Source organism: Rhineura floridana, chromosome 2, assembly GCF_030035675.1.
Source record: "Rhineura floridana isolate rRhiFlo1 chromosome 2, rRhiFlo1.hap2, whole genome shotgun sequence".
Taxonomy (NCBI): Eukaryota; Metazoa; Chordata; class Lepidosauria; order Squamata; family Rhineuridae; genus Rhineura; species Rhineura floridana.
In genome coordinates this window covers 103133047-103158538 of record NC_084481.1, presented here as the reverse complement: position 1 = coordinate 103158538, position 25492 = coordinate 103133047, and the positions used below count along the sequence as shown (strand labels likewise).

Here is a 25492-nt window from a genome sequence, read left to right as displayed (position 1 = left end):
TCTTGAGATCCTTAGAGGATCGGACATATGGAGGTAAGTAAGGCGTAATGTCCTCGCCCCTCCAAAGGTTTGATGCAAATAATGCATCATTGTGGGGGCCAGACCTGGCATTAAAGTCACCCATCACAATACAGAACGCTCTGGGAAATTTAGCCTCAAGTGATGTTAAATATTTGGCAAGATCATCCCAGTCCTGGTCAGTTTGTGCCCTAGAAGAGTGAGGAGGAATGTAAACATTAACTAACAGAAGAGAAATTGTACTAAAAGATAGTAAAGCAGCCTGGGCAATATTTTTGCAAGCACATAAACTTAAAGAGCGGGCTGTTACAGAAGTGGAGATGAGTATGGCTAGACCTCCTTTGGGTCTGCCTTTAGGGTTAGGTAGGGAATAGGACGCAGATGAGCATAAGCAAGAAAAACCGTCCACTAATAATTTTTGTGAGCTCCACGTCTCCTGTAAAAAGATTAAATCAAATTTGTTCAGAAAAGAAATAAAGTCTGGATTCTTTTGTTTAGCATTCCATCCTGCAATGTTCCAGGAGAGAAAAAGGAATGTAGAGTTTGGTGTGGGAACAGAAACCTGGCAAGCACTAGTAATTGGACTTGAAGGATCAAAAAGTTTCTTGGAAGAATAGAATTTACAAGGTGAATAATTGATTTTCGTGGGATTAGGGTTTGTCATTGTTTCAAATGTGTCACAGATTTGAATCGGGATTTCAGAACTTAATGGGGATTGTCAGGTTAATTTAGAGGACTTGTGCACTATTATGTCACATGTTATGCTAGGTCTACAAACATTTGTATAACAATGTGGTGGTATCTTTTGGGGGACTTTCAAAGGGGAAACTTGAATGTTTGGTGGTGAGTTCAATTCATAATCCTCCAGAAATCTGGAGCATGTCCTTTTAGCCCTAAGATTATTTAGCAGGTTCTGCATTTTATTTATGTCCTCAGTTTGTTCACTGTCTGTGAATGTATGAAAACTATTTATTAGTTCCTCCTCTCCCTCACAAACAAAGTCAAAAGATATTTCTTGATTTACCTTAGTATTTACCAGGGTTTGGGACGACAGTGTGGAGGTGCGAGTAGGAGCTAGAAGCGGGGAGGAGCTTACCTCATCCAAAATAATAAGATCAGAATTAATAGAATTAAGTTTTTCAGAGTTTGAGGTTTCCTGTGAAGAAAGAGACAGAGAGGATAAATTTTTTTCCAGCATAATTTGACCAGTTTTTAGTGGAAAACGATTCATATTAGGTGAGGTGTTAAAAGAAGGCTGATCCAGAGGTAAATCCGAGATTCCAGAGTTTAGTAAAAAAAATTTCCTGTTCGGGGAAGGCTTCCCACTCATTTGTGGTGAGATAGATTTAGTTGATGAAGTTCTCTTTGTGAGCAAGGAGATGGGTTTAGCCTCATTAGTGAAATGTCTCTGAACAGTTATGCCGTGCTTACTAAGAAGGGATTTGTTTGCAATTATCCGTGTTGTTGTCTCAAACGATTTAAGGGTAAGTAAACAGACGTTTTAATTGAGGGGTTGTAAAGGAATTCCACATGCGAGATGTCATCCGGCCATAAGTCCATTTCAACAAGTGACTGAAGAGCATAACACACTCTTTGTTTTCTAATGATAGCTTTTTCTTTGATTGTAAAAAAAGGAAGATTCAGGAGTGCAAGTTTATTTGGGTTTAGTCTCAGGAGCCAGTTTCCGTTAGAGATTTCTCGCCTTGAGATCGTACTGTTTGTGAGGCCTTTTTCACTTTCAATCCTCGGGTTGGAATGTGTTAATAGCTCTGGCAATTTCAAAATTTCCTTGCATTCTGGCAAAGCTTCACAGTGGATTTTAGAGGGTAATCTTTTTGAAGATGAGTCTGATAACTTCTTTGTTTGCAGATCTATTTGTTGTTGAGCTTTAAGTAAATTAAAAAGTTTCTGGAAATTCATCTTCTTGCTCCGTGGGAATTTGTAATTTTTAATATTTTTAGATTTTTTCCCTTTCGGTACAATACGTGATTTCTTTGTGTTACCACTCTTCGGAACTGTTGCTAGCTTAAGAGAGGGTGAAGTGTAGTTTAAACATTGACGAAGATCGGTTAGTTCTTTCATAAATGATTTTAGTAAACTATTTGTTTCTTCCAAAAAGATTTTGATGTTTTCAGACTCTTTGGCCACAATAGCTAATTGTATCTGTAAGCATTTTTGGCCTGTTAATAGTAGTTTTTGGCCGATGTGTGTCAGTTCCGTGGATTCCAAAACTTCTAAAGAGCAGACAGAAGATGGCTGAGGTTGAGCGGGGGGGGGGGAGTCTGGCAGACGATGTCTGTAACATGCACAGTGAATGAATCAGCAGAGAGAGATTGTAAATCACTCTCCTTAGACTGCGATGAAAATGGCGTCGCCTCATTTTCGGGAGCCTGCTGTAAAGGGTTGTTCAGACTAGATGTAAACGTCTGACCAAGAGGGAAATCCATAAATGTTCCAAACTGCTGGCTTTGTAGAATTGCTGGGTCATCCGGTGCCAGGATTTCCTTACTCAAGCAGGGGCAAGATTGAGCTATTTCAATTTCAGTTTGGGAAGAAATTTCCTCAGATGGTCTTAACACTTTTCTCTTAGTCTTGCTAGCTTTAGTTGGTATAAAGAAGTTTGTAATTTTAGGCTGGGGAGCCCCTTTCCCAGGATCTTCCAAGTTCAGGTCCAAATTTGGATCTTGATCCATATCATTTTTTCCTTGTTTGAACCATTTTAAAGACAGTATAATTATGTCTAGATTTCACTATCTTTACAAGTCACCACAAGGTATGTTAAATTAAAATGTTAAAATGAAATGTGACTGGTATCCAATATTAATTTCAAGGCGCCCAACCCCTAAGACTCTAAGGTGAGCAGGGGAGTATTCAAAAATTGACCACTCCTGAGCTGATAAGTTTAATCTCTGGATTCTTGAATATTATTGTGTTAAGTTATAATCCTTAAGTTTATAGTATGAAGCGAAGATATGACTCACTGGCAGATATGGAGACAGTACTTCTTTTTGTTGATGAGGTAGTCACGTAGCCTACATAGATAAGGAAAGTTGTTGCAGTTTAGATCCAAAATAAGAATTCTCAGAAGTAACTGTATCAACCAGTGGGAAGCAGACATTCCAGTGGAGTAAACACACGCTCCATAGCAGCTTATTAATGTTGAGTAGGTATAAAGTAAAAAAAAATGGCATGGTTTGTTTTTAATTAATAGATAAGAAAATGCATTACTGTGGATTATAACGTCACGCAGGCGCAGTAGAAACCAGGAGTTCTTTCGTTTCACTCCCCCTCCTCCCTCTCCTTCCAGTTACTTGGAGGAAGCAGGGGAAGTCTTCTGCTCCTGTGATTGGTGGGCAACAGACATGTGACTCACAGTGGCCTTCTGCTCGGTATTGCTCTTCCCTCGTGCTCTGTGTGAGGAAGCACGAGGGAGGAAATGGAGAGCCAGACTGTCAGGAGAGGAAGAGAGAAAAATGGATGGTGGAGGGAGAAAGCCAGAGGGCAAGGATGATGGATAAGGCAGCAGCAGAATGGAGATGAGTGATGGTGATGTGTGTGTGTGTTCCCACCCCCGTTGTCTCCCGCAGCCTGCTCTTTCCGCTGGCTCAATTGCCCTGCCAGCCCCCACCTCCTATCCTTAAATGGATTTATAAATGAGTTATTTTGAGATTGTATGAGACTCTTTGTTTGTAACACTTTAATCCTCAATTTAGTTCTTGGTTGTTAAATCTCTCTCTCTCTCTCTCTCTCTCTCACACACACACACACACACAATCATTAGTATATTCATAGTGCAGCAGTGGGGAGGGGTGGATATAGTGCTTGAGAATGCATAGGTTACATCAGCCCTGCAAAGTAGCCTAGTGTGGCTGTACAGATATTGGGGGGGGGCTGAGAGGGAGTTGTGTATGACAACCCTGAAGTGTAGTCCAGTGTTGTTCAGTCTCTTGGTTTTGTGTTTCTCATGCTGTGTCTAACTCAGGTTTAATTTCATTTTTTAACTTTCCCACCCCCCCATGTATGTAAAATTACATAGATTACTAAATTACCCTGCTAAAGCAAATGGAAATAAATTCATTGTTAGTATATTCATAGTGCAGCAGTGGGGAGGGGTGGATATAGTGCTATAGGTTACATCAGTCCTGCAAAGTAGCCTAGTGTGGCTGTACAGATATTTTCCTCTTCATCTTTTGCAGAGAACATAAGGCCTTCATCAAACATTTGCAGGGGCATCAAACATTTGCAGTTGGTGTAATACCATATTTGCAGTTGGTGTAATACTAATGAGGTGGCCAAGTGGTTTTTCTGTTTGTGACCAGTAGTGCAGTAGCAAATTAAAAAGTGCAGGGTCTCTTCATGATAGTCACAGCCATGCCCCTCCTTCTTTTTTTGCTGCTGGGTTGAGAATAAGATCCTTAAGTGTATAATCTGTCACAGTGAGCCCTATGACTGGCATTCAGAGATTAAAGCAGAAGAGTTAGTAACTGCTGATACTTTGCAAAGTAATATAGATTGCAAGATGCAGAATGTTTAAAGAAAGGATCTCAAGCATATTTCTTTGTGTATCCCCTGTAGAGTATAGGAAACATAGGAAGCTGCTTTATACCAAGTCGGACCATTGGTCCATCTAGCTCAGTACTGACTGACAAGGTTTCAGATAAGGATCTCTCCCAGCCCTAATTGGAGATGCTGGGTATTGAATGTTCTCTGCCACTAAGCCATGACCCTCTTGTAAAAGTAAAGGCATTCTTGATGGTAATATAACATTTAAAATACACTGCTGAACTATTTCTGTTACTGCTGTTGCTAACTTGCACAGGATCCCATTTCTTACCTCCCGGATGAAAATTCACTAATAGGCAAAAAACCTTGCGGTTTAAGAATGTACCTGTAGCCCACAGCTATTTCTATCAAACTTTAAAAAGCAGGGGAATTGGGTAGCTATAGTGAATGCACCAGGGGAGCAGGAGACCTGAACTCCTCTCTGAGATATTGTACTGCCCTACAAATTTGTCAAAATGTAAACACAATTTGGGTTGGTCTTTCACAGTCCAATCCACTTGCTGTGTAGCTTGGAAGAATTTAGTAACATGTGCCTCTGAGCATATGGTGAGTGGTGACAACACCTGCCATCTCCAAAGATAATTATATTTTTGTATGTTTGTTGGTGTTCTTCTTACTTTGTTTCTTTCCTGTGTTACTAATGTTTCTACAGAGAATCTAAACTAGAAAATTTTATTTCCCTCACTATTCATCCCAGAAATCTGTGTCAAATTCATTTTTATTGGTCAGTGTCATATGATGGTGAAAACAGCATTTTTTGTGTTTCAAATTGGAGGTTATGTTCTATTTCTATTTTGGGTGCATTAACAGTGGAATCTGAAACTGCAGTTTGATGTAAAATCAGACTGATTACAATATGTTGCTACTTCAGCAATGACTCTAGCTGTTGGAAAAAAGAGGATGCATGTTTTCAGCCTGCTATGTTTAAACCACTTCATGTAAGGCAAGGTGGGCACGGTCAATTAAAAACATAGAGCACACCTACCATTTTGCTAGAAGATATTTCACCTCCCACTGTTTTATCTTGTGCAAATTGAGACACTCCTGAGGTCCACTGGAGACTATTCTGCAGAGGTCAGTGCCATTATTATGTTTGTAGTTTTTTTAGTGTAAATTTTGCAAAGTGTTGCTGTACTTCACATATTCACAGAAATAGAAACAAAAGAAAATGATTTCCTATAGGAAACTTCAGTAAAATTGCAAAGGAAATCAGACATATTCAAAGTGACCATCTGAACTATATCAACTGTCTTAATAATGTTGCTTCCTCCCTGGTAAAACAAGATCAGCACAGCACATGTCTTCTTTCTATTATTTGGGCTGATTGCAGGTGTTGCCACCACTCACCATATGCTCAGAGGCACATGTTACCAAATTCTTCCAAGCTACACAGGAAGTGGATTGGACTGTGAAAGACCAAACCAAATGGTGTTTGCATTTTGACCAATTTGTAGGGCAGTACAATACCTCAGAGAGGAGTTCAGGTCTCCTGCTCCCCTGGTGCATTCACTATAGCTGCCCGATTTCCCTGCTTTTTAAAGTTTGATAGAAATGGCTGTGGGCTATAGGTACATTCTTAAACCGTAAGGTTTTTTCCTATTTGTGAATGTATATAATGCTGCCAACATACAAATGCTGTTACCAAGGTGGCAATTATAGAGCTTTGAGGATGGAATGCTCAGAGGGCTTCATTTGCAGAAGCTAAGTAGTGGAGGTACTGTCCTCCAGGTTCAGGCCATGTGGTACCAAACCTCTGTTTTGTTAATCACAATTACGTTCATATATATTTTTAGGTGATTAATGGAATCCTTATAGGGATGCAGAGCAAGCTTGAGTGAAGTTCTGTTTGTTGCTTTCAAAACTGTCATATATATATTTGATTTATGCTTATGAGACTGCTGAGTATCATGTATTTTATGTATAATTTCTTGAAGTTCAAATAAAAGTTTAAAAATAACTGGGGAGCAGGATGGCATTCCATATTCTCACCACCTCTTCTTTTCAGCTTTGGATTTAAAACTGATTTGCTCGGTGACCATTGGGCTCTGGAGCGTGGTTTATTGATTGGCTGTGTGATAATTGATAGCAGATAGTAAAGGGCACTTGGTAATCCATCTATTCCATTCACTGTTTCCAATACCTGCTCACACAGCAATAGGCTAATCACATAAGAGACCTTTATGAAATTTTACCTTGTCACTTACTAGGTGTCATTAGCAGCATCGTGTTTTCTTGAGTGAATGGCACTCAAGAGATGCATCAGTACCTCTACGCATATTGGGGCTTGATTTTTAGTCCATATTCTTTGGATTTTTCTTTGCCAATATACTCTAAGCAGTTTCTTATAACCCTCATAAGTCAGGCTAATATTGATAAACCTATTTTATGAATGAGAAGAAATGCAGCTGTACACTGAGATTCACTGCGTGGTCACAGAGAGAATGTCTACTATGATTAATATATTTTATTGTGAGCCACTAAGCATTTTTACAAACAAAAATTAGATATAAATTTCTAAAATAAAAAAAATCATATTCTCCTGTTTAACTGCAAGGTGAGCAATTTCTTCATCACTGAAATCTAAACTGTAAACGTTTGGCTTGCAATGATGGCGACTATAAAGTTACTTGCTACAGCATAGAATATGCTGATGGCTGCTAACATTAGGAAATTCTGCAAGGGAAATTCAACATTACGGAAATTCACAGGAGATGCCTATAAGGTAAGAATCTGACATTTTCCCTTGAATCCTACAATCAATTCTAGTAACCCAAAGAAATGAAGCTGCAATAAATTAATCATCTGGTAGCAAAAATATAGTGGAATGTGATCAAAAGTAAAGCACCTTCCCTGTGAATGGCCACATCAAGCACTAGCAGCCTGTGGACCCCATCTAGCTTATGGCTCCTTGGGCAAACCTTTCCAAACCTTTACTTATCAAGAGGGAGGCAAAATGCCCTCCTGCATTCCCCTTCTTTTTAAGAGGATTATAATAATCCGATTCTAGGTTTGTCTCTCATAATGGAGATGGATTAGTCTGTAGTTCACCTTTATGTAATATACAGAGCAGGTTGAAATAATTCCTAAGTCTCTCTCTGGGAAATAATAAAAATGAAGTAGACTTGTCCCAAATGCACATAAAAGTTGCTAGGAACAAGAGTCAGGGAAATACACTATGGAACACCCCTGAACAAAATGCAAGTACTGCAACTACCAGATGCAGCTTGGGAAGAGAGAGGACATATCCCTGCACTCATCAAAGCTACCGTGGCTTTTTGAGTCACTTTGAGGTAGAAGCTCATACCAATGGCTACTGTATGTACACATTCAAAAGCTGGGTAGGGGATATACCCACTGCCATTTGCTTCATAAACCTTATGGCAACTCTTTCACCCTCTCCTCTCCCCCACAATAGAACCACAGGGAAGTATTCCATGTATAAGTAGCATGTAGGGCATCTGGTATTCAAACAGGACGGTATTGGAATTCAGATATCATTTTTATACTTGCAGTACAATCTCATGCATACTTACTCAGAGTGAGTCCCACTCCCTAGTAAGTGTGTTCTGCACATTTTTTTTAGTCTAACATGAGTGCACTACTGCCCTCTTCTGTATGGAGCTAGCCCGACTCAAATGTTTGCAGCTCATTTTTCTATAACTACAACACATCACACATGATGTTGTGATGTAAACCATGCTTCCCTAATCTGGTGCTTCAGATATTTTGGACTACAACTCCCATCAGCCCCAACTAGCATGTCCGTGCTGGCTGTGGCTGATATAAGATGAAGTCCAAAATATTGCCAGATTGAGGAAGACTGGTTTAGAATAACTAATACAAAATCACAAAAAGACTATATGGAAAATTCTGGTTAATTTGATATCTATAAATATAAATATAAAAAAAAGACAGCAGAATTTAATGTGGTGATACTTTAAGATCAAACTCAACAATGACACAGGCCATGTAATTCTTACTCTAAAATCAATATTTCTATTTGTGAAGTTGCATTCTCTTCCTCCTCCAAGGAACTCAGAGTCAGCACACATGATGTTACCTGGCAATGCATTCTGAATCAGTGCATTACAAATGCTGTAGGAGTGATTCTAATCATGACAGTGTCTCTCATTTGTGGGCTGTATCCTCAGCAGAGCCTGGAAAAGTTACTTTTTTGAACTACAACTCCCATCAGCCCAATCCACTGGCCATGCTGGCTGGGGCTGATGGGAGTTGTAGTTCAAAAAAGTAACTTTTCCAAGCTCTGATCCTCAAGATGTATGTTCTAGCAAGTTTCTAGCAATGGTCTATCTAACCTTACTTCTTACACCACAGGTGAATATCAATAAGCACTTTCTGCTAGGAGAGATGCTTCGTGACTAAAATTAGCAATGTGCCTGCCCTTGATGTTGAACCTTCTGAACTCTCAGCAAGAAGCCACTGATGTATGAGGTCACAAACTGGGTCCTTTGCACTTACACCTCGTCTTTGACCTGTGCTCCAACTGAGCTCTTGGTGCCACTGATTCATGGACTTGTTGGCAGAGGAAATAAAAATTAGAAAGAAGGCATCTTTGACATTATATCAAGGCAGAAGTGAGTCCAGTTTAAAAGCATGTCGTTTGATAATTGGAAATGTTAAGAGAAGCAGAAATGGTTCTTTTGTTGAAGCCCTGTCATTTTTTAGCAATACACAGAAATAAAGCCTCCAGGGGACAAAGTAGCCCCATTTTTGGATGCAATATTGATTTTTATTTCAGAGAGCCACTGTACATTAGATGACTTTAGAAATGCTCTGGAGCGAAAGGAGCACAACTGTCGTTTCTCACACACTGCTACCTCTAAGCAAAAAGCTTTATGAACTCCTGCATTGCCTTTCAGTTGATATTGCCAGGATGCTTTGTATCATGAATGGACTAATCCAGTTGTGCTCCAGAAATCAGGGAAGACCTTATTGCCACTGTTGTTCTGGGGAGAGTGGGCTACAATGTTGCCATGCAGCAAATTGTCAGAAAATACAGCAATGAAACCACTCATGCCCTCATCTGTCTCTTCCTTTAATCTACATATCAAGCATACTGCTGTACATGGTGTCAGTTAATAACCATAACCATGACTTCCAACCCTTGCCCAACAGGTGTGGCCTGCAGGACCATCAGCTGTTTACCTTTGTTGATGTGGCTCTTAAACCTATGAAGAAGGCCAACTGGGGCAGATGCATTTGTAAGCAAGAGCAGCTATCCAGTCCACTTTATAACCTGGCAGGGGGACTTCAGTAATGGGCCTACATACGGCACTTCCTTACAGATCACACAGGCAAATAACAGAGTGCGGCATTAGCAGTAGGACAGTGCAGTGTGTGTGAAGCTTATAACATAACCTGGCTGAACTGCACGGCACTTCCAGGAAGAGACCAGAGATGTTCCAAGCTTCTCTCTCCTTTCCTGCCTTGTATGAATATGAAACCTATGAAATCCATTTGGCATTAGCACAACAGAAAGGAATAGATCTACAGATCTATACAAGACCATAGGACTTGGGTGGGGTGGGAAGAGGGAGTAGTGCCATAATGGATCCAGCACTGGGGTAATTCAATACAGGCATACCCTGCTTTAACATACACAATGGGACCGGAGAGTGTATGTAAAGTGAAAATGTACTTAAAGTGAAGCAATTATCTATGCATGTACTGCACTGCAATCGCCACAAATGGCAGCGGCGTCATGCCATTAAGTGTCTGTTACTGCGAAGCACACGTACTTTAAGCAGGGTATGGTGGAGTATGGAGCATGTATATTATAGCGAGGCGACTTTAAGTGAAGCGACTTTAAGTGGGGTATGCCTGTATACTGTTCCTGTGAAATGGAAAGGGGTGGTGGTGATGCAAGGAAGACTACCTGTACATCAGGAGGTTTACATGTGAGTTTTAAACAGGGGAGCCATATAATTCTAATGCTGGGGCAGGGAAGGCACACGTGGTAAACTACTTCTGTCTTTTTAAAGAAAGGAATGTATTAAGGGGATAACTGCAAAGGAAGGAATGGTTTTGTTGGTGTCTACTCACTTTTCTCCCCTGAATGAGGGCTCGTGAGAAGAAACACAATTTAAAATAAAATAAAATAAAGAAAACCTTCAAAATGGTGGTGGAGTGTGTGCTACTCATCATATCCGCTAATAAGTGACAATAATATTTGCGTAATCACTGTTCACACAACACATGCTGTCATCTAGTTAAGACCATAAGGTATGGAGATACTAGCTGGAGAAAATAAAAAGCCCTGCACTTCTCCAAAGACAAAATACTACAGCATCCACATAACAGATGGACAAGCTGAGAAGGAAAAGAAATCTTTGGATCTTGGGCAACAAATGAGTAGCAACCGCGTATTTATCACTCAGACTCAGTGTCTGGAAAGTCAAAGCCAGAACAGAAGAGCTCTGCACGAGAAGGTTGAGCCTAGAGTAGACCAAGCAAAGCTGCTATGCCAGCATTCTTCCAACTGGTGCCGTCCATACGTTTGCGATTACAGTTCCCATCAGCCCAGGCAGTAGAGTTGTACTAGGTGAGGTTGTAGTCCAAAAAATCTGGAGGGCACCAGGTTGGGGAAGGCTACGCTATGTCCTAAGACAGAATAACTCAGCATTCAAGAGCAAACTGCAGCTGCTCCCCCCTTTGCCCCTCCCATTTAAACAAACTGAATTCCCACAAAACCTGAGAATTTACTTGGATCCGAGCAGCCTAGCTCTGAATAGCTTCCTCTATATGTTTGGGAAGTAGGGAAAGTTCACTCTGCTTCAGAAGCAAATATTGAAATGTATTCCAAAACAAATACAACATCAGAGAGAGACAGAGACAGAGAGAAATGGAAACTTTTACTCTACTATTACAAAATTCCGTGAAGCATTAATTTGCAGGGGCCTTTGTAAGAAACTAACTTATAATAGCACTGGCATAGAGGCATTGCCTGGACTGGCTGCCCTCCTCCTCCAGAGCGTGCACATGCTAGTTTCTCCTGGCAGCTATAAAAGAGGAAGCTTCGGTCTTTTCTGTTGAAGAACACTGAAGCTTTTTAATCTGCCACTGCTTCAGGCACACTAAGAGAAGGAGGGGGAGAGAAAATGTGGGGTGAAAAAAGTCAATTTATTCAGCTTCTATCAAGTCCGTGCTGTCCTCCACATTTTGAGACCCAGCTGCAAACTGCACACCAATTAGACTGTGAGAATTTGGATTTTTAAATTGCCAGCTTGAGGTTGCTGTGCCTGGTCCTTTGGTGAGGGGTCAGGGTTGGCCTTGTGGGATTGGCATAGTAGGAAACCATGCATGTGTGGAACTATCCCCCACTGCTGAGGGGGAGGAAGGAAGAAGTGTTAAAATATGCCATATTTAGCAAAGAAATACACATCCCTCCATTAAAGAACTCCTCCTCACCTCTTCAAAAGCACACATTCTTGAGACAAACTTCTTGCATAGTTACAGCTAAGATTCCAAAGCAGTGGAAGAAATTATTCCTTTTTGAGACAATCACAGCACTATTATGTTGTCTCCCTAATAATGCCTTCAGAGGGCATTGTGTTCCTTTCCTCTGGGGATTTAATTAGCTCACTTCGACAAAGTTGGCTAATTATTTCTTTAGCACTGTGCATCCTAATAGGCTCCCTTTTGTTTACAGCATTTATTATCAGCCACTGCCTGAGTCCTCCCCAGCCTCATTTCTCCATGTGGCTGCCTTACAATAGCTTTTCTTGTTGGGATTTTGATATATTCATTACCTCAAACTTCTGAATGAAAAACTAGTTCTCTGTAGTAGGCATTAGGGCTATGCAAATAATTGCATGCAGTTTGGATCCACCTGTGGGTGAAAGATAGACACTGTAATTTCAGAGCAGTCCTTCACACACAGTAGGAGTGCAGCTTTATCAGTTTTATAAATAATTCTTGCAATGGAGTGAAGCACTGGGATCTGTATTGTAGACCACTGCTATTTAACCTGTTCATACATGATCTAGAGTCAGCAGTGAGGTAGCGAAGTCTGTGGAGGACAGTTACTTGAGATGGTCAAACCCGCCTAAGCAGATAATGAAGGGCTCCCAAGGAGCCTGGTAAAGGGGGAACTAAATGGTAAATGAAGTTCCGTGTAAGTAATGAGAGGCACAGGGGGCCAAAAAGTCCCAACTGATTGGGCCTGAAGTAGCAGCAACTTACCACCAGAGAAGGAAGAGAGCCCTCTTTGTGAAACTCCCCTCCTAGACAGGCCCATCTTGCCCAATTTTTGATGGCCTCCTGCTGTAATGCCAGGACTTGTTTTGTTTCTGGTAAGCATTCCGTCTGCTGGTTTGTCCTGGCTTTTTAATTTGAATAAGTTTTATCAGCTGGTTTGACTTTGTTATTATGTTTTTTGTTGTATCTTTACTGTTGTTTTAATTGTGTTATGTTATAATCCAGGGCTGGCCTCAAAACTCAACACCCTCAGGCAAGTGCCAAGGCTCAAGCTCCCTAGAGGGCCCACGGTGACTGCTGCTTGCACCTGTTTATTTTATTTTAATGAATAAAAATGTTTATGGCCCAGCCTTGAGGAGGAGAAGCAGCAGCAACAGGTGGTTTTACCAATAACACCTCTGGGTCCTGATCCCTCTCCCACAAACGCAGCATCACTCAGCAACACTGCATCAGGGCCAAGAGGCATTCTAGGCAAAGTAAGATGGCAGTGGCTCCAGCTACATGGCCCCATGCCGACAGGAGCTGCTACCACTCTGATCACACAGGGACTGGGACTGCTGGTCTTGGCACTGCTGCTGTTCAGTCCCCACCACTCTTCCTTTCAGTTATCACAGCTCTTGGTACCTGGTAAGCTTGCTGGAGTTGGGGCTATAAGGTCAGTACATAAGGCCCTTTTCAACAGGGCTGCCACTATGTTTGAAGTAAACTTGGGAAATATTAAAATGGAAAGTTGGGATAAAAGGGTTTTAAGGAAAATAATAAATGACCAGAAAATGGATTTTGGACTTATGGTGGATAGTGTAATCAAATATTGGCTTTGTTGTGGCAGTTGTTGTTGTTATATGCCTTCAAGTCGACTACGACTTATGGCGACTCTATGAATCAGCGACCTCCAAGAGCATCTGTACCACCCTGTTCAGATCTTGTAAGTTCAGGTCTGTGGCTTTCTTTATGGAATCAATCCATCTCTTGTTTGGCCTTCTTCTTTTTCTACTCCCTTCTGTTTTTCCCACCATTATTGTCTTTTCTAGTGATGTTGTGGCAGTGAAAGAAGTAAATTCCTCCTGCTGGGAGGAAGGGCGGGATATAAATCAAATAATAAATAAACAAATTCCATGCTCGCAATTATTAGGAAAGGAACTGGAAATAAACTGACCTATACAGTACAATAATGTTCTTATATAAATCTGTAATTTGGAACATTACGTAGTACAGTTTTGGTAGCCTCATCTCAAGATGGGTACCATAGAACTGAAAAGGTGCAAAACCAGAATGTTCAAGCTACTGGGGAATCTTCTATAAGAGAAAAAGAAATCCCAAACTTTAGTATTTGGGGCTATTTAGCTTACAGATAGACTGGTTTTGTTTTCTCAACCATTACAAGTGTGCCCTGTTTATGGGGAGCTCAATACTTGTTTCTCAGCACATAAAGCTGTAATTAGACATGCCACCATTTGGGACCAAACTAGAAACATAGGAAGCTGCCTTATATTGAGTTAGATCATTGCTCTATCTAGCTCAATATCAAGGATGTGTATGTGTACTGTTATGTAAATGGTAGCCAAGGAGAAGCTTGAGCAGCCTTAGGACCATGAAGGGAAGTTTAATTTCTCTTTCTTTCTATCATAACTCAGTGGTTCAATGCCACCCTGAGCTCCTGCTGGGAGGAAGGGTAGCATATTTTATTATCATCATCATCATCATCATCATCATCTCTAGATGGGGCTGGGAGAGACTCCTGCCTGAAACCCAGGAGAGCCACTGCCAGTCAGTGTAGACAATACTGAGCTAGATGGACTAATGGTCTAACTCAGTATAAGGCAGTTTCCTATGTTCTCTGCCATGGCCCCAAATAAAACCTCCTCTCTGAAGGTACTATTTAGCATTTCAAGGGAAGCCTTTACTGCATCTGTCACAAATGGGGTACTCATAGGTACCCATATGCCTATAGAGGCCTTCCCTGGCACCCACAGGGTTCCCTTCTCCTGCTGAGATTAGGCTTAAAAGAAGTATTCTATTGCAACCAATAGAATAGGCTGTAGTGTATGGTTGGTTGCAGTGTGTGTCATATCCCTAATAGTTTCTCCAGTTTACATATCTGTCCAAAAGCCCACAAACATTGGTTCCAGTGGATACTTTCCTTGAAATGCAAAGAAATTTCAGACAGGATCATGGTAGGGAAAGAAAAACTCCCTCTCTCTCCTTTCCAGTGTCTCCAGGATGCTCAGGTTTCTCCTTGGTAGCAATTTATATAATAAAAAGGCAAGGGAGGAAGGGCAGAATATAAATCTAATAAATAAATAAACATATTATGCAATTAACATCATGCCTAGTTTGGCCTCCAAACTGCATTGAGGTGATGTGTTAGTGAGATGTAAAGGTCACTGACTTTGCTCATGTTGAGTAAGCACGAAGACCCATTCTTTGGTGAGGATATTGCATTTCCTCCCAAAAAACACACTCAGACCAAAATACTGTGTTATTAAGAAAATGCAATTATTCCCCTGAGTCTCTTCCCCGCCCCCGCAATAATTCTGCAGAAAATACGAGCAGCCTCACAGTACACAAGTGTCTTTTTTCTTTATTGAAAGTATGGAACATTTATAAATAACATGTTTTCTCTATAAATCTACTGCAAGTGTGCAACATGATCCTTTATTGATGTGATGTCAAAATGCAAGACATTTCCCTCCACAAATAAGAGTATGCACAACTGTTTAGAATGATGTACTTTCCATTTATAAAGACTGCAAATGCAATAGTGATGATAGTAAAAAGGTATAAGAGAAAGCAACAAAGGCTCCCATAGCTAACACCGAAAGGTAGAGTCCAGAAAATCAAAACATGAGTATCCCTGGATCAGCATTTAGCAATCTTATTTCTCATTTGCTTTATATGCTACAAAAACCCTGGTGCCAATAAAATGAAACGAAAAATTGTGATAGCAGTTTTGAAAATGTTCCAGTTGGCAGTGCTGGATAAAAGGCTCTTAATTCTTGAGCACAGGGAAGAGTGAGAGAATGACAGCATAAAGGACTATTATTGACCAATTCATAGCTTATTTTCCCCTCCTGTTACTAGCTCTTTGTTATACTTTCAATAGGCCAGTTCCTGACTTTTTAGCGGAAACACAAAGGACAATTCTCCAAGCTCCACACATTTTCATTTTGTTTTTATGAAGCTTGGGTGAAGCAGCTCTGCTTAGGGTACTGGAGTCCATCATGCTTCATTTTCACCTTGGCTTGGAGGTCTACATCAATTTAGGGCCAAGAAAATTGCCGCCCTAGGCTCCTGCTGGGAGGAAGGGCGGGATATAAATCAAATAAATAAATAAATAAAATGAGCAACATTTTAACATAATATCCGGCCCTTGATGGTTTTCTACAACACAGTCCTTTCAACTTCCATCTAGGGTAACTGTGATCCTTCAGTTGCTGCTCATCTGTTGGGGAGGAGCTGGCAAAGTCCCTGCTCTCAAGACAATGGGCCAATTCTCAAACTTCTGCATGGCAGAGAAATCAGGAGCTCCAAAATCACTAGGCTTATGTTTTGTAATGAACAAGGGCCATAATGAAGGGCAGACAAGCCAAATTACAACAGAAGGATGTCCTGTCGCAGAATGTGTTACTTACACCCAGGAAAAACAAACCAAAACAAATTAAGTCTGAATTATTTCCTTGAATTTTATTCAGCACAATGGCTTTAAAATGGGCCTCTAATGATCCATATGGCAGCTATTCTCTCTAACAATTATTCTCCCTTGTGTAGCAAAAGGCAATCTAATTGGAAAATAAAAATGGTTTTTGTATACATCTAAACAAAGCTGAAGTATTAAAGGCAACACTCACAGCCAACATGTACAGCTTCCCTAGGAGTGTACCACTTCACAATGCAGGTGTGTGTGGTGGTGGTGGTGCTGCATGCTGGACTGCTGTCCACATAAATGCTCTCTCTGGAACATAGAAAATTAGCAGTTCAGGAAGAAGTCAAGGGTAAGCCAAATCTGCCTCTCTTGATGTAATGATTTTCTTCATGCTTCAAGTGTTTTGTTTATTTCATTTTGGCTGGTGTTTTTACACAGGAAGCATTCAAACATGCAAAGCCCCCCACCTGCAACTTGAATTAGTACAATCCAAGGAGGACTGTACAATGTGAAATTTCTGAATGTGTACTTCAATTCTCAGTGAAAGTCAAAGATGCATATATATATTGCATGGCTGCATCTGGTGTGCAAGCACGACATGGGAAGCTACCACTCTAACGATGTGAAAATAGAATACAAGTTCTTTATTCCGTTAGACTTCAACAAGATAAATGACTGGGTTTTACTTTTGTTTGTTTGTTTGGGACTCCTATTAGAGAGGAAAGCATGATAAAAATATAAAAGAAAAAGAACGTATCCCTTATGGTTGCAAATTCAGAAAATATATATACCCAGAAATTATATAGGATCTAGCTTGTAAAGGGGTCTGGATCTTACACAGTTCTCCGCCTCCAATTCCCCATCTTCATGGTTGGTTATGGTATGTTGTTCCCATGCCAATTTCAGTCTTACCTCTCTGTGTGGATTGGGCCAACCATATTCAGCTCAACTACCCCCTCCCTACCAAATCCATGTACAGATAGGAGATCATCCAGAGAAGGATGAGGGCAAATATCTTAGGTGGCTTGCAGGGGCTGGTTGTACCAAAATGAGTGCCTTCAATCCCTGAATACTTCATTTCCTTACCATGCTCTCTTCCCATCATCTTTTCCCTCCTTGATCTCACCAGCATCCCAGACCTTTTTTTTAAAAAAGCAGAATGAAAACAAAATTCCAGGTGCTATGAAAAGCCAATATATAATGTACACAAATGTTGGAATGCCTACGAGGATCCATATTTTAAAGTCTTGTTCTTCAAGACTTCTGCCAGAATGTGAGGGCCATAATTAGTGACAACAAATATGGTTGAATTTCTAGCGAGATAGCAATGATTTTGTCTCTGTCTAAAGAGTCTCATGTTAATCTCTAGAAGAGGCAGAAATAAAATGTGTGTGCTTCTATGTGAATACATATATTCTCTTTAAGTCTTACTCTTCACTAGTCTCTAAGGACACATAATCAACGTATTGTTAAATGTTATGATTTATTGCTTCTGCACAAGACTCAGTTAGGATTTGTGTATGTATGTGGGTGTGTAACATACCATGATCTCCTCAGCTTATGCATTGTTCTGCATTATTTCGAATCCAACACTGTTGATATTTCCTCCTCCATTCTGGAGGTGATAATACCTCATATCATCACCACTACTATAATGAGGGAAGCACCATAGGCAGGTGGTGACATATTAGTTTCCCTTTCACATCGGGTTCTGACTACCAAACTACTTGCTATGCACAGCCTGCCTGGGGAAACTGACCCTGTCCTGGGAACGGTCAATGCTTATCATAAAGCAATATGTAGCCTTAAAGGGACAATGAATGTCTCACTAACTGGCATTATGGGGGAGCTAACATTGAAGTTGTGCACCTTCAGCAGACAGAAGCGCTGCTAATCTTCCTTTTTATCCTACAAAGAAATGCCAGCTCCAATGAATCACTGCTCAAAGGGCAATCGCTCTCAAGAAAAAAGAGATTCATAACAATGCCTGTGTGCTGCAATCCAGGCCCTTTAAATTCACAATGATATTCACCGAGAGACATATCTCTGTGGCCATGTTTGTGCGCACCACTAAGTTCTTCCACAGCAGGGGCTGCCATCTGCTTCTGTCACAATTAGTCTCATTCCTTATCTTATATTAATTGTTAATGACAGCAGCCCCCCCCCACCCGCATCCTCTTCAAGAGGGGTTTGTTCCTACCCCTCTCTAAAATCCCTACACCCATACCTAGTCTTTGGGGGGGCAAAGGGTGCTGCCAAGGGAGAAAAGTGAGGGAACAAGATGGAAAATACTGAAAGTGGGAAGTGGAATAGTACTGGGAGGAAAGATTAATGTTGGGGTAATTTCTGAAGAGATTTTAATTTTGTTTGATTATTTTGAATTATGTGTAACAAACTGAAAAAAAACCCTGTATGTTACACCCAAAAGGTATGTCTACATCCTAATCTATAATTCCCAGGTAAGGAATTCACAAGGGTCTGCAAATGTGACTGTCAGCTCACCCATGGCAAGAGTATATTTTAACCTGGTAGCAACCTCTGCCTTCTCCAGAGCCTGGAGATCAGGTTGGGCTGTTCTGCCTGTTGCACAGGCTTTGGAGATGCTTGGAAAGTGGTGAGATGCGTCATATCTTCCCCATCGTCTCCAAAGACAGTGTGAAGTCAGGGAGAGACCCTGCCTTTCTCTAGCTCCAGAGAAAAACCAGAGCCCTCTCAATGACATCACCCAGGGCATGTCTGTGGGGTCCTTACAGCTCAAAGCTGGGGAGGAAAGTGAGGACTCATCCATACAGTTACTCGCAACACCATGAGAAAGAAGCCCGCTGACCGTCTCCAGAGCTCGGAACAGGGGAGGAGAGGAGGGGCTTCATCTACACAGTGATACATCCACACAGTGATATAGAACTTCAGAGAAACTCATCATGACATCAGAGACAACACCTTCCTCTAGAGCAGCAGTGGGGAGCTTTCCACAAGCCACACCCATCTGCCCCACACCTGAAGTCAGATGTGGTATCAGCTGTGGGAAGGTAAAGACATGACTGAAAAGGAACAATTGGGAGTTTAAAGTGCACTCCTGACTGGCTCTGGCAGTGAGCTCCTTGCCAAGGAACAATGAGCTGATCTGCATAGCCAGCAAGCCCCACTTGGATCAGCTGCCCTAGGGAGTTTCCCATCAAGATCTCCCTAGGGAAGCTGGAAGGCAGCAAGCCTCTTTGAAGTTCTCATCTAACTTCATAATGATATCAAGTGACTGACAGATGGGGAGCCCCTCAGAGGATGGGCCAGTTGTGGATTCAGCCCTCCTATATTCTAGTGGAAGGGGCAAGGTATTTGAGAAGCCAAATCTGGGGCTGGCTGCCACGGGTAGCGAAATTTTTAGGGTCCTGTATATGCACCTAGACATCATTGATATGTCATGTCAATATTGATAAGGTTGTCCCCAAGATGACTCATCTATTGTTGAGAAAATAATGTGTCAAATGATGTGTCCGAATCTCAAAGCACTTCTGCATAAGACCATCCCAACCCCCGAAGTATATTGGGGTTAAGAACCACTGCATTCCTCCTTTCCCCAGCATGCAGAGTAATCACAGTGATATGGCAGAGATATTTCTGTCCCCCAAACAAAAATGGTTAGAAAACTTATTTTCCAATTAACACACAAAACAAGAAGCCAGGCACAAGTGTGATTACCATCTGGTCATCCTCCCGGCTCTCGCTGGAGTCCTCAGCTTTCCTCTGAGGAGAGGATGCATGGGCCTCAGCCACATGCCTGCCAGGGTATGTCACCTCACCCAGCCGCTCACCATCTGCAAAAGAAAAAGCAGATGCACCGTAGGCCATGAGAAGATAGCACAGAAGCCATGCCCCCTACCAGCCCTTAACCCGCAGCAACCAAAGTCTGCAGTCCTACACTTCAGGTTCAGCCGTCAGAACAGCTCATATGCCCCATGCCTCAAGAGAGATTTTGGGAAGTCATCAGGTTCATGAGCTAGCAGCCCATATTTATTTATTTAGTACTAAACAGGTAAAGCACTAAACAGGTTTTGAAGTTGTTGGAATTCTTTTGTTTCAAACCTGAGTATTCTTGGAAATGCCTTCAAAGCTTGGGTCACCAATCACCTTCAGCTATCTTACACCCTTTCCAGATGATCTGTTTATATTGTGATAAAACACCAGTCACCCCTTTGGTATTTGGAGTTCAGATCCTTTCTCTAAGCAGAGCCTTTGTTTTGAGAATTTCACATTTTCTTCAGTATTCCAACTACAATAGGTCATCACTGGGAAGCTGTTTTGATTTCTCCTCCGATAGGGTGCTATTGCAAGTCTGGTGTACAAAATGTCATGGTTCCTACTTTGCCTACTGCTTAGAAATCTTATTAGTGACATGTGACAACTCCTGCCCCCAAAACTCACATCATTTTGTGACCTTTAACAACAACAACAACAACAGATTGCTTTCCTAAAGGCTGAGCGCTCCCCAGCATATACTGCATTTTAAAAAGCAGGTGGTAAACAAGGCTACTCTCTTCTTCCTCAACAACGCACCACCATCACATTAACATCACATCTACTTTAAATTTTACCTTTGCAGTCCCTTTAGTACCACCCCATATATATATGTATATATGTGTGTGTATATGTGTATATATGTACGTGTTTGATTTTATTTTTGTAAGCCACCCTGAGTGTCCTATGAGGATAGAAGGGCGGGATAGAAATATTTTAAATAAATAAATAAATAAATAAATGTGCTTTAATTTTAGTTTCAGGGGTTTTAAAAAAATATTTGAAGGTTGTATAATTCCAGCCCGGAAGGGCATACCTCTCCTAATTACAAACGTTTGTGGGAGGGAAAAGATGTGGTGACCACAGTTTCCTTGCAGGAAAGCTACCTGTTCCCATCTTCACATTTATTTTATGGGGTCAGAATACTGTGTGAGTTCAGAACTAACACTGGGAAAGCCCTGCTAGGTAATAGCTTTGGAAGGCCACTAGGAGAAGAAATTTGAAAGCACGGAGAAAGTGTTCCTATCGTAACAAAAAAATTACTCTTCACGCAAAGAGCAAGCATCATCACACTCCTGTTGGGGTACTTTCATAGTATATCAGCCCAATTACCATTCCTAGCTTTATTCTCTCACAAGTGTCCTTGCATTCCTAGGTACCAGCTTAACTAGCCCATCTGGAAGGATTACAGACACTGCAATTATTAAAGAGAAATCATGATACCATCATCAACCTCATGTAAACATCTGCTGCTTAGCGCACTTAGTGGTAGTCGAACCTTGCATACCAGACTATGCCAATGCAACAACATATGTCCCTAAGCTTTCACATACTGCACAAGCAGCCCTTCAGTGCATAAACCAGCTCCCTCCTCTCCTCCGATATTTACTAATCTGTGCTGGTATTTCACAAAGACACCTGTACAAATTAGATCTCATTCCTTGTGACAGTTACTAAAACATTAGCACCAGAGTAACAGGGTATGAAAGAGAAGTAGGACTTGTGGGCATTTACCAACCAATTCAAATTATCAAAACAGTTGCTAGTCGAGATCATGTGTTTGTCCAACAACAATGCAGACGATGGATACATTCTTCATTGTGATTCTAGTGATAGAACACCATCTTACAGCAATCCCTGCCTCTCATCTGATACTCATTCACAACCCATATTACCTCTTTGGGAGCACAGGATCAGTTAGCTTGCAGACAGTTGGGCTTGCCCTGGCTCTGGGGAAAAGGCACTGTAGTTTGTAAAAGACTCCTTCATTACATTATGCTGAGCAGCTTGCCTTGGCTCATCAGTGTCATGTTTAATTACATCTGTTAATTACAACTGTTATAAAAGATAAACTCCAACCGGAGCAGGAACTGTTGAGAATTTCTTTCTGACACATGGCAATGTGCTCAATGGCAGAAAGAGGGCACCCTGCAACACTGAGGGGGTCTCACATCCTCTAGAAACCCTCTTCCTTTTTGTTGGCTGATGTTCCAACATAATCTGAATGACCTCTCCCTTAGGGACAACACCCTGTGCCTTTCTTCATGCAACAGCATGGGATGCAATTCAAAAACAAATATAAAATTAGGTGGAGTTGTGAGATCAAAACTTCAGAAGAGTAAAGTAAAGTTTGGAGTTTTGTCATCTTTGTCTACACAGTGCTATGAGATGGTAAACTGACATCTATTATTCTAGACAATTGTATTCTAGAATAAAAGGACATTCTACTCAAATATAGCTTAATATGGGATACAGATGTTACACAAACCTACTTATCCCAGGGAGTTTCTCTTCTTATGGTTTTCTAAAAGTTTTTTTTTGAGGGGGGTTATCCACAGAGATAGACAGATGTTTAGGGGCCCCTGTGATACATATATTTATTTCCCAAGATATGGATCCTCTTCTTAGAGACTGTTCAGGATTGCCTACAAATACTCCCTGAAATGTCTATGTGCAGTCTTTCCAACCTCACTTAGTATTAATAATAATAATCATAAAATTTTATTTTTAGGCCGCCTATCTGGCTGAATGAACAGCCACTCTAGGCGGCGTACATAATTAAAATTTAAAATACACATATAAATACAATTATAACATATTCAATTTACCCACATCTGTACACTATAAAATTAAAATTAACTAGGGATTCTGTATGCCCGCTGAAACAGCCATGTTTTTAGTTCTTGGCGGAAGCCTACCAAGGAGGGGACATGGCGGAGGTCATATGGCAGAGAGTTCCAGAGGGTGGGGGCCACAACTGAAAATGCCCTCTCTCTGGTCCGCACCAGTCTAGCTGTTTTAACTGGTGGGACCAAGAGAAGGTCTTGAGAGGCTGATCTCGTCAGGCGGCATACTTGGTGATGCTGGAGGTGCTCCTTTAGATACACTGGACCAAAACCGTATAGGGCTTTAAAGGTTAACACCAACACCTTGAATTGGGCTCGGTAAACAACTGGTAGCCAGTGCAGATCTTCAAGCACTGGGGTGATGTGATCCCACCGGCGGCTATTCTTAATCAATCGTGCCGCCGCATTCTGTACCAGCTGTAATTTCCGGACCGTCTTTAAGGGTAGCCCAACGTAGAGCGCATTACAGTAGTCTAAGCGAGAGGAGACCAGGGCATGCACTACCCGCGGGAGCAGATGAACCGGAAGATAGGGTTGCAGCCTCTGTATCAGATGTAATTGATACCAAGCTGCCCGGCTCACTGCTGATACCTGAGCCTCCATGGACAGCTGGGAGTCCAGAATGACCCCGAGGCTGCGAACCTGGTCCTTCAGGGGCAAACTAACCCCATTCAGCACCAGGTCAATATCTCCTAATCTTCTCTTGTCTCCCACAAGCAGTACCTCGGTCTTGTCAGGGTTCAGTTTCAGCCTGTTACCTCCCATCCATTCACTTACGGACTCCAGGCACTTGGAAATAGTCTCCACAGCCAACTCTGGTGAGGTCTTAAATGAGAGATAGAGCTGAGTGTCATCCGCATATTGGTGGCACTGCAGCCCAAATCTCCTGATGATGGCCCCCAGCGGCTTTACATAGATGTTAAATAGCATGGGAGAGAGGATAGAACCCTGTGGCACACCACAATTAAGAGGCCAAGGGTCTGAAACCTCCTCCCCCAATGCTACTCGGTGCCTGTCAGAGAGATAGGATCGGAACCACTTTAGCACAGTGCCCCCAATTCCCATTCTCTCCAGGCGATCCAAAAGGATACCGTGGTCGACGGTATCAAAAGCCGCAGAGAGATCCAGGAGGACGAGGAATGAGTATTCACCCCTATCCAACGCCCTCCTCAAATCATCCACTAGAGCGACCAAGGCTGTTTCAGTTCCATATCCAGTCCTGAAGCCCGATTGGAATGGATCTAAATAATCTGCTTCCTCCAAGTGTGTCTGTAGCTGTTTGGCCACCATGCGTTCGATCACCTTGCCCAAAAATGGTAAATTGGAGACTGGGCGGAAGTTATTCAAATCTTGGGGATCCAAGGAGGGCTTTTTTAAGATGGGCTTTATTACCGCCTCCTTGAGGGCAGATGGCAGTGCCCCCTTTTCCAAGGAGGCATTTACCACCGCCTTGATCCCTTCGCTCAGTCTCTCTTTACAGCTCACAATGAGCCATGTGGGGCAAGGATCAAACAAACAGGTGGTCAGTCTCACAGTAGAGAGCACCTTGTCCACTTCCTCAGAGGGAAGAGGCTGAAACCGATCCCACCGGACTGGATCGCAACTGACCGTCTCTGGCCTGCTTCCTGTGTCCACGGCGTACGGAATCGAACTCTTCAGACGATCGATTTTATCAGCAAAATGTTTCGCAAATGCGTCACAGGAGGCTTTAGAGTGCTCCAAGGGTTCCTGCGCAACTGGACCGACCAGGCTTCGGACCACCTGCAACAACCTCCTGGGACAACATTCTGCAGATGCAATAGAGGCAGCAAAGAAACCCCTCTTTGCTGCCTTTGTTGCCACTTGGTAGGCCGCTATTGCTGCTCTAACTCATGTCCTATCGTCTTCTGAGTGAGATTTCCGCCACTGGCGTTCTAGTCGTCTCACCTCCTACTCAAACCCCGCAACCGTGGTGTATACCATGGCGCGGTTTGAGCTCTATTCAGGGGGAGAGGACGTTTTGGAGCCACCCGGTCTATTGCCCCGGTGATCTCCCTATTGACCCTTCTTCAGTCTATTAATGTTATTCAGATGTCTATGTATTTTTTTAAATTTTTTATTATTTGATTTATATCCCGCCCTTCCTCCCAGCAGGAGCCCATGTATGTGGGATCATATCTGAATTCACAGAGTTGCACCAGACTAGTGCATTTGACCAAATAATAAAGGCAGTGTATAGGTAAAACACAAAGAGAAAAGGGCAGGAAATAATCGATTTAATAAAAGAAATAAAAAAGTAAACACTTTTAATCATTAGGAAAGGTACTGAAAATAAAACTGCCAATGTCATAATTTGTTGTTATGTGCCTTCAAACTGATTACGGCTTATGGCAACCCTATGAATTAGTGACCTCCAATAGTGTCTGTCATGAAT

General features: G+C 41.8%; 1 protein-coding gene across 4 annotated transcripts in view; it reads right to left on the bottom strand.

The window, feature by feature from the left end:
• B4GALNT4 (beta-1,4-N-acetyl-galactosaminyltransferase 4) overlaps nucleotides 1–25492 on the bottom strand; it is a 248877-nt gene that overhangs the window by 99017 nt on the left and 124368 nt on the right. For all 4 annotated transcript variants that reach the window (XR_009760580.1, XM_061609887.1, XM_061609889.1 and 1 more), the window contains one exon: nucleotides 20138–20253. Coding sequence is in view for 3 of the 4 variants with exons in the window: in XM_061609887.1 (XP_061465871.1) it covers nucleotides 20138–20253 (116 nt within the window). In the remaining variant the exon portion in view is untranslated. The remainder of the gene's footprint in view (nucleotides 1–20137; nucleotides 20254–25492) is intronic.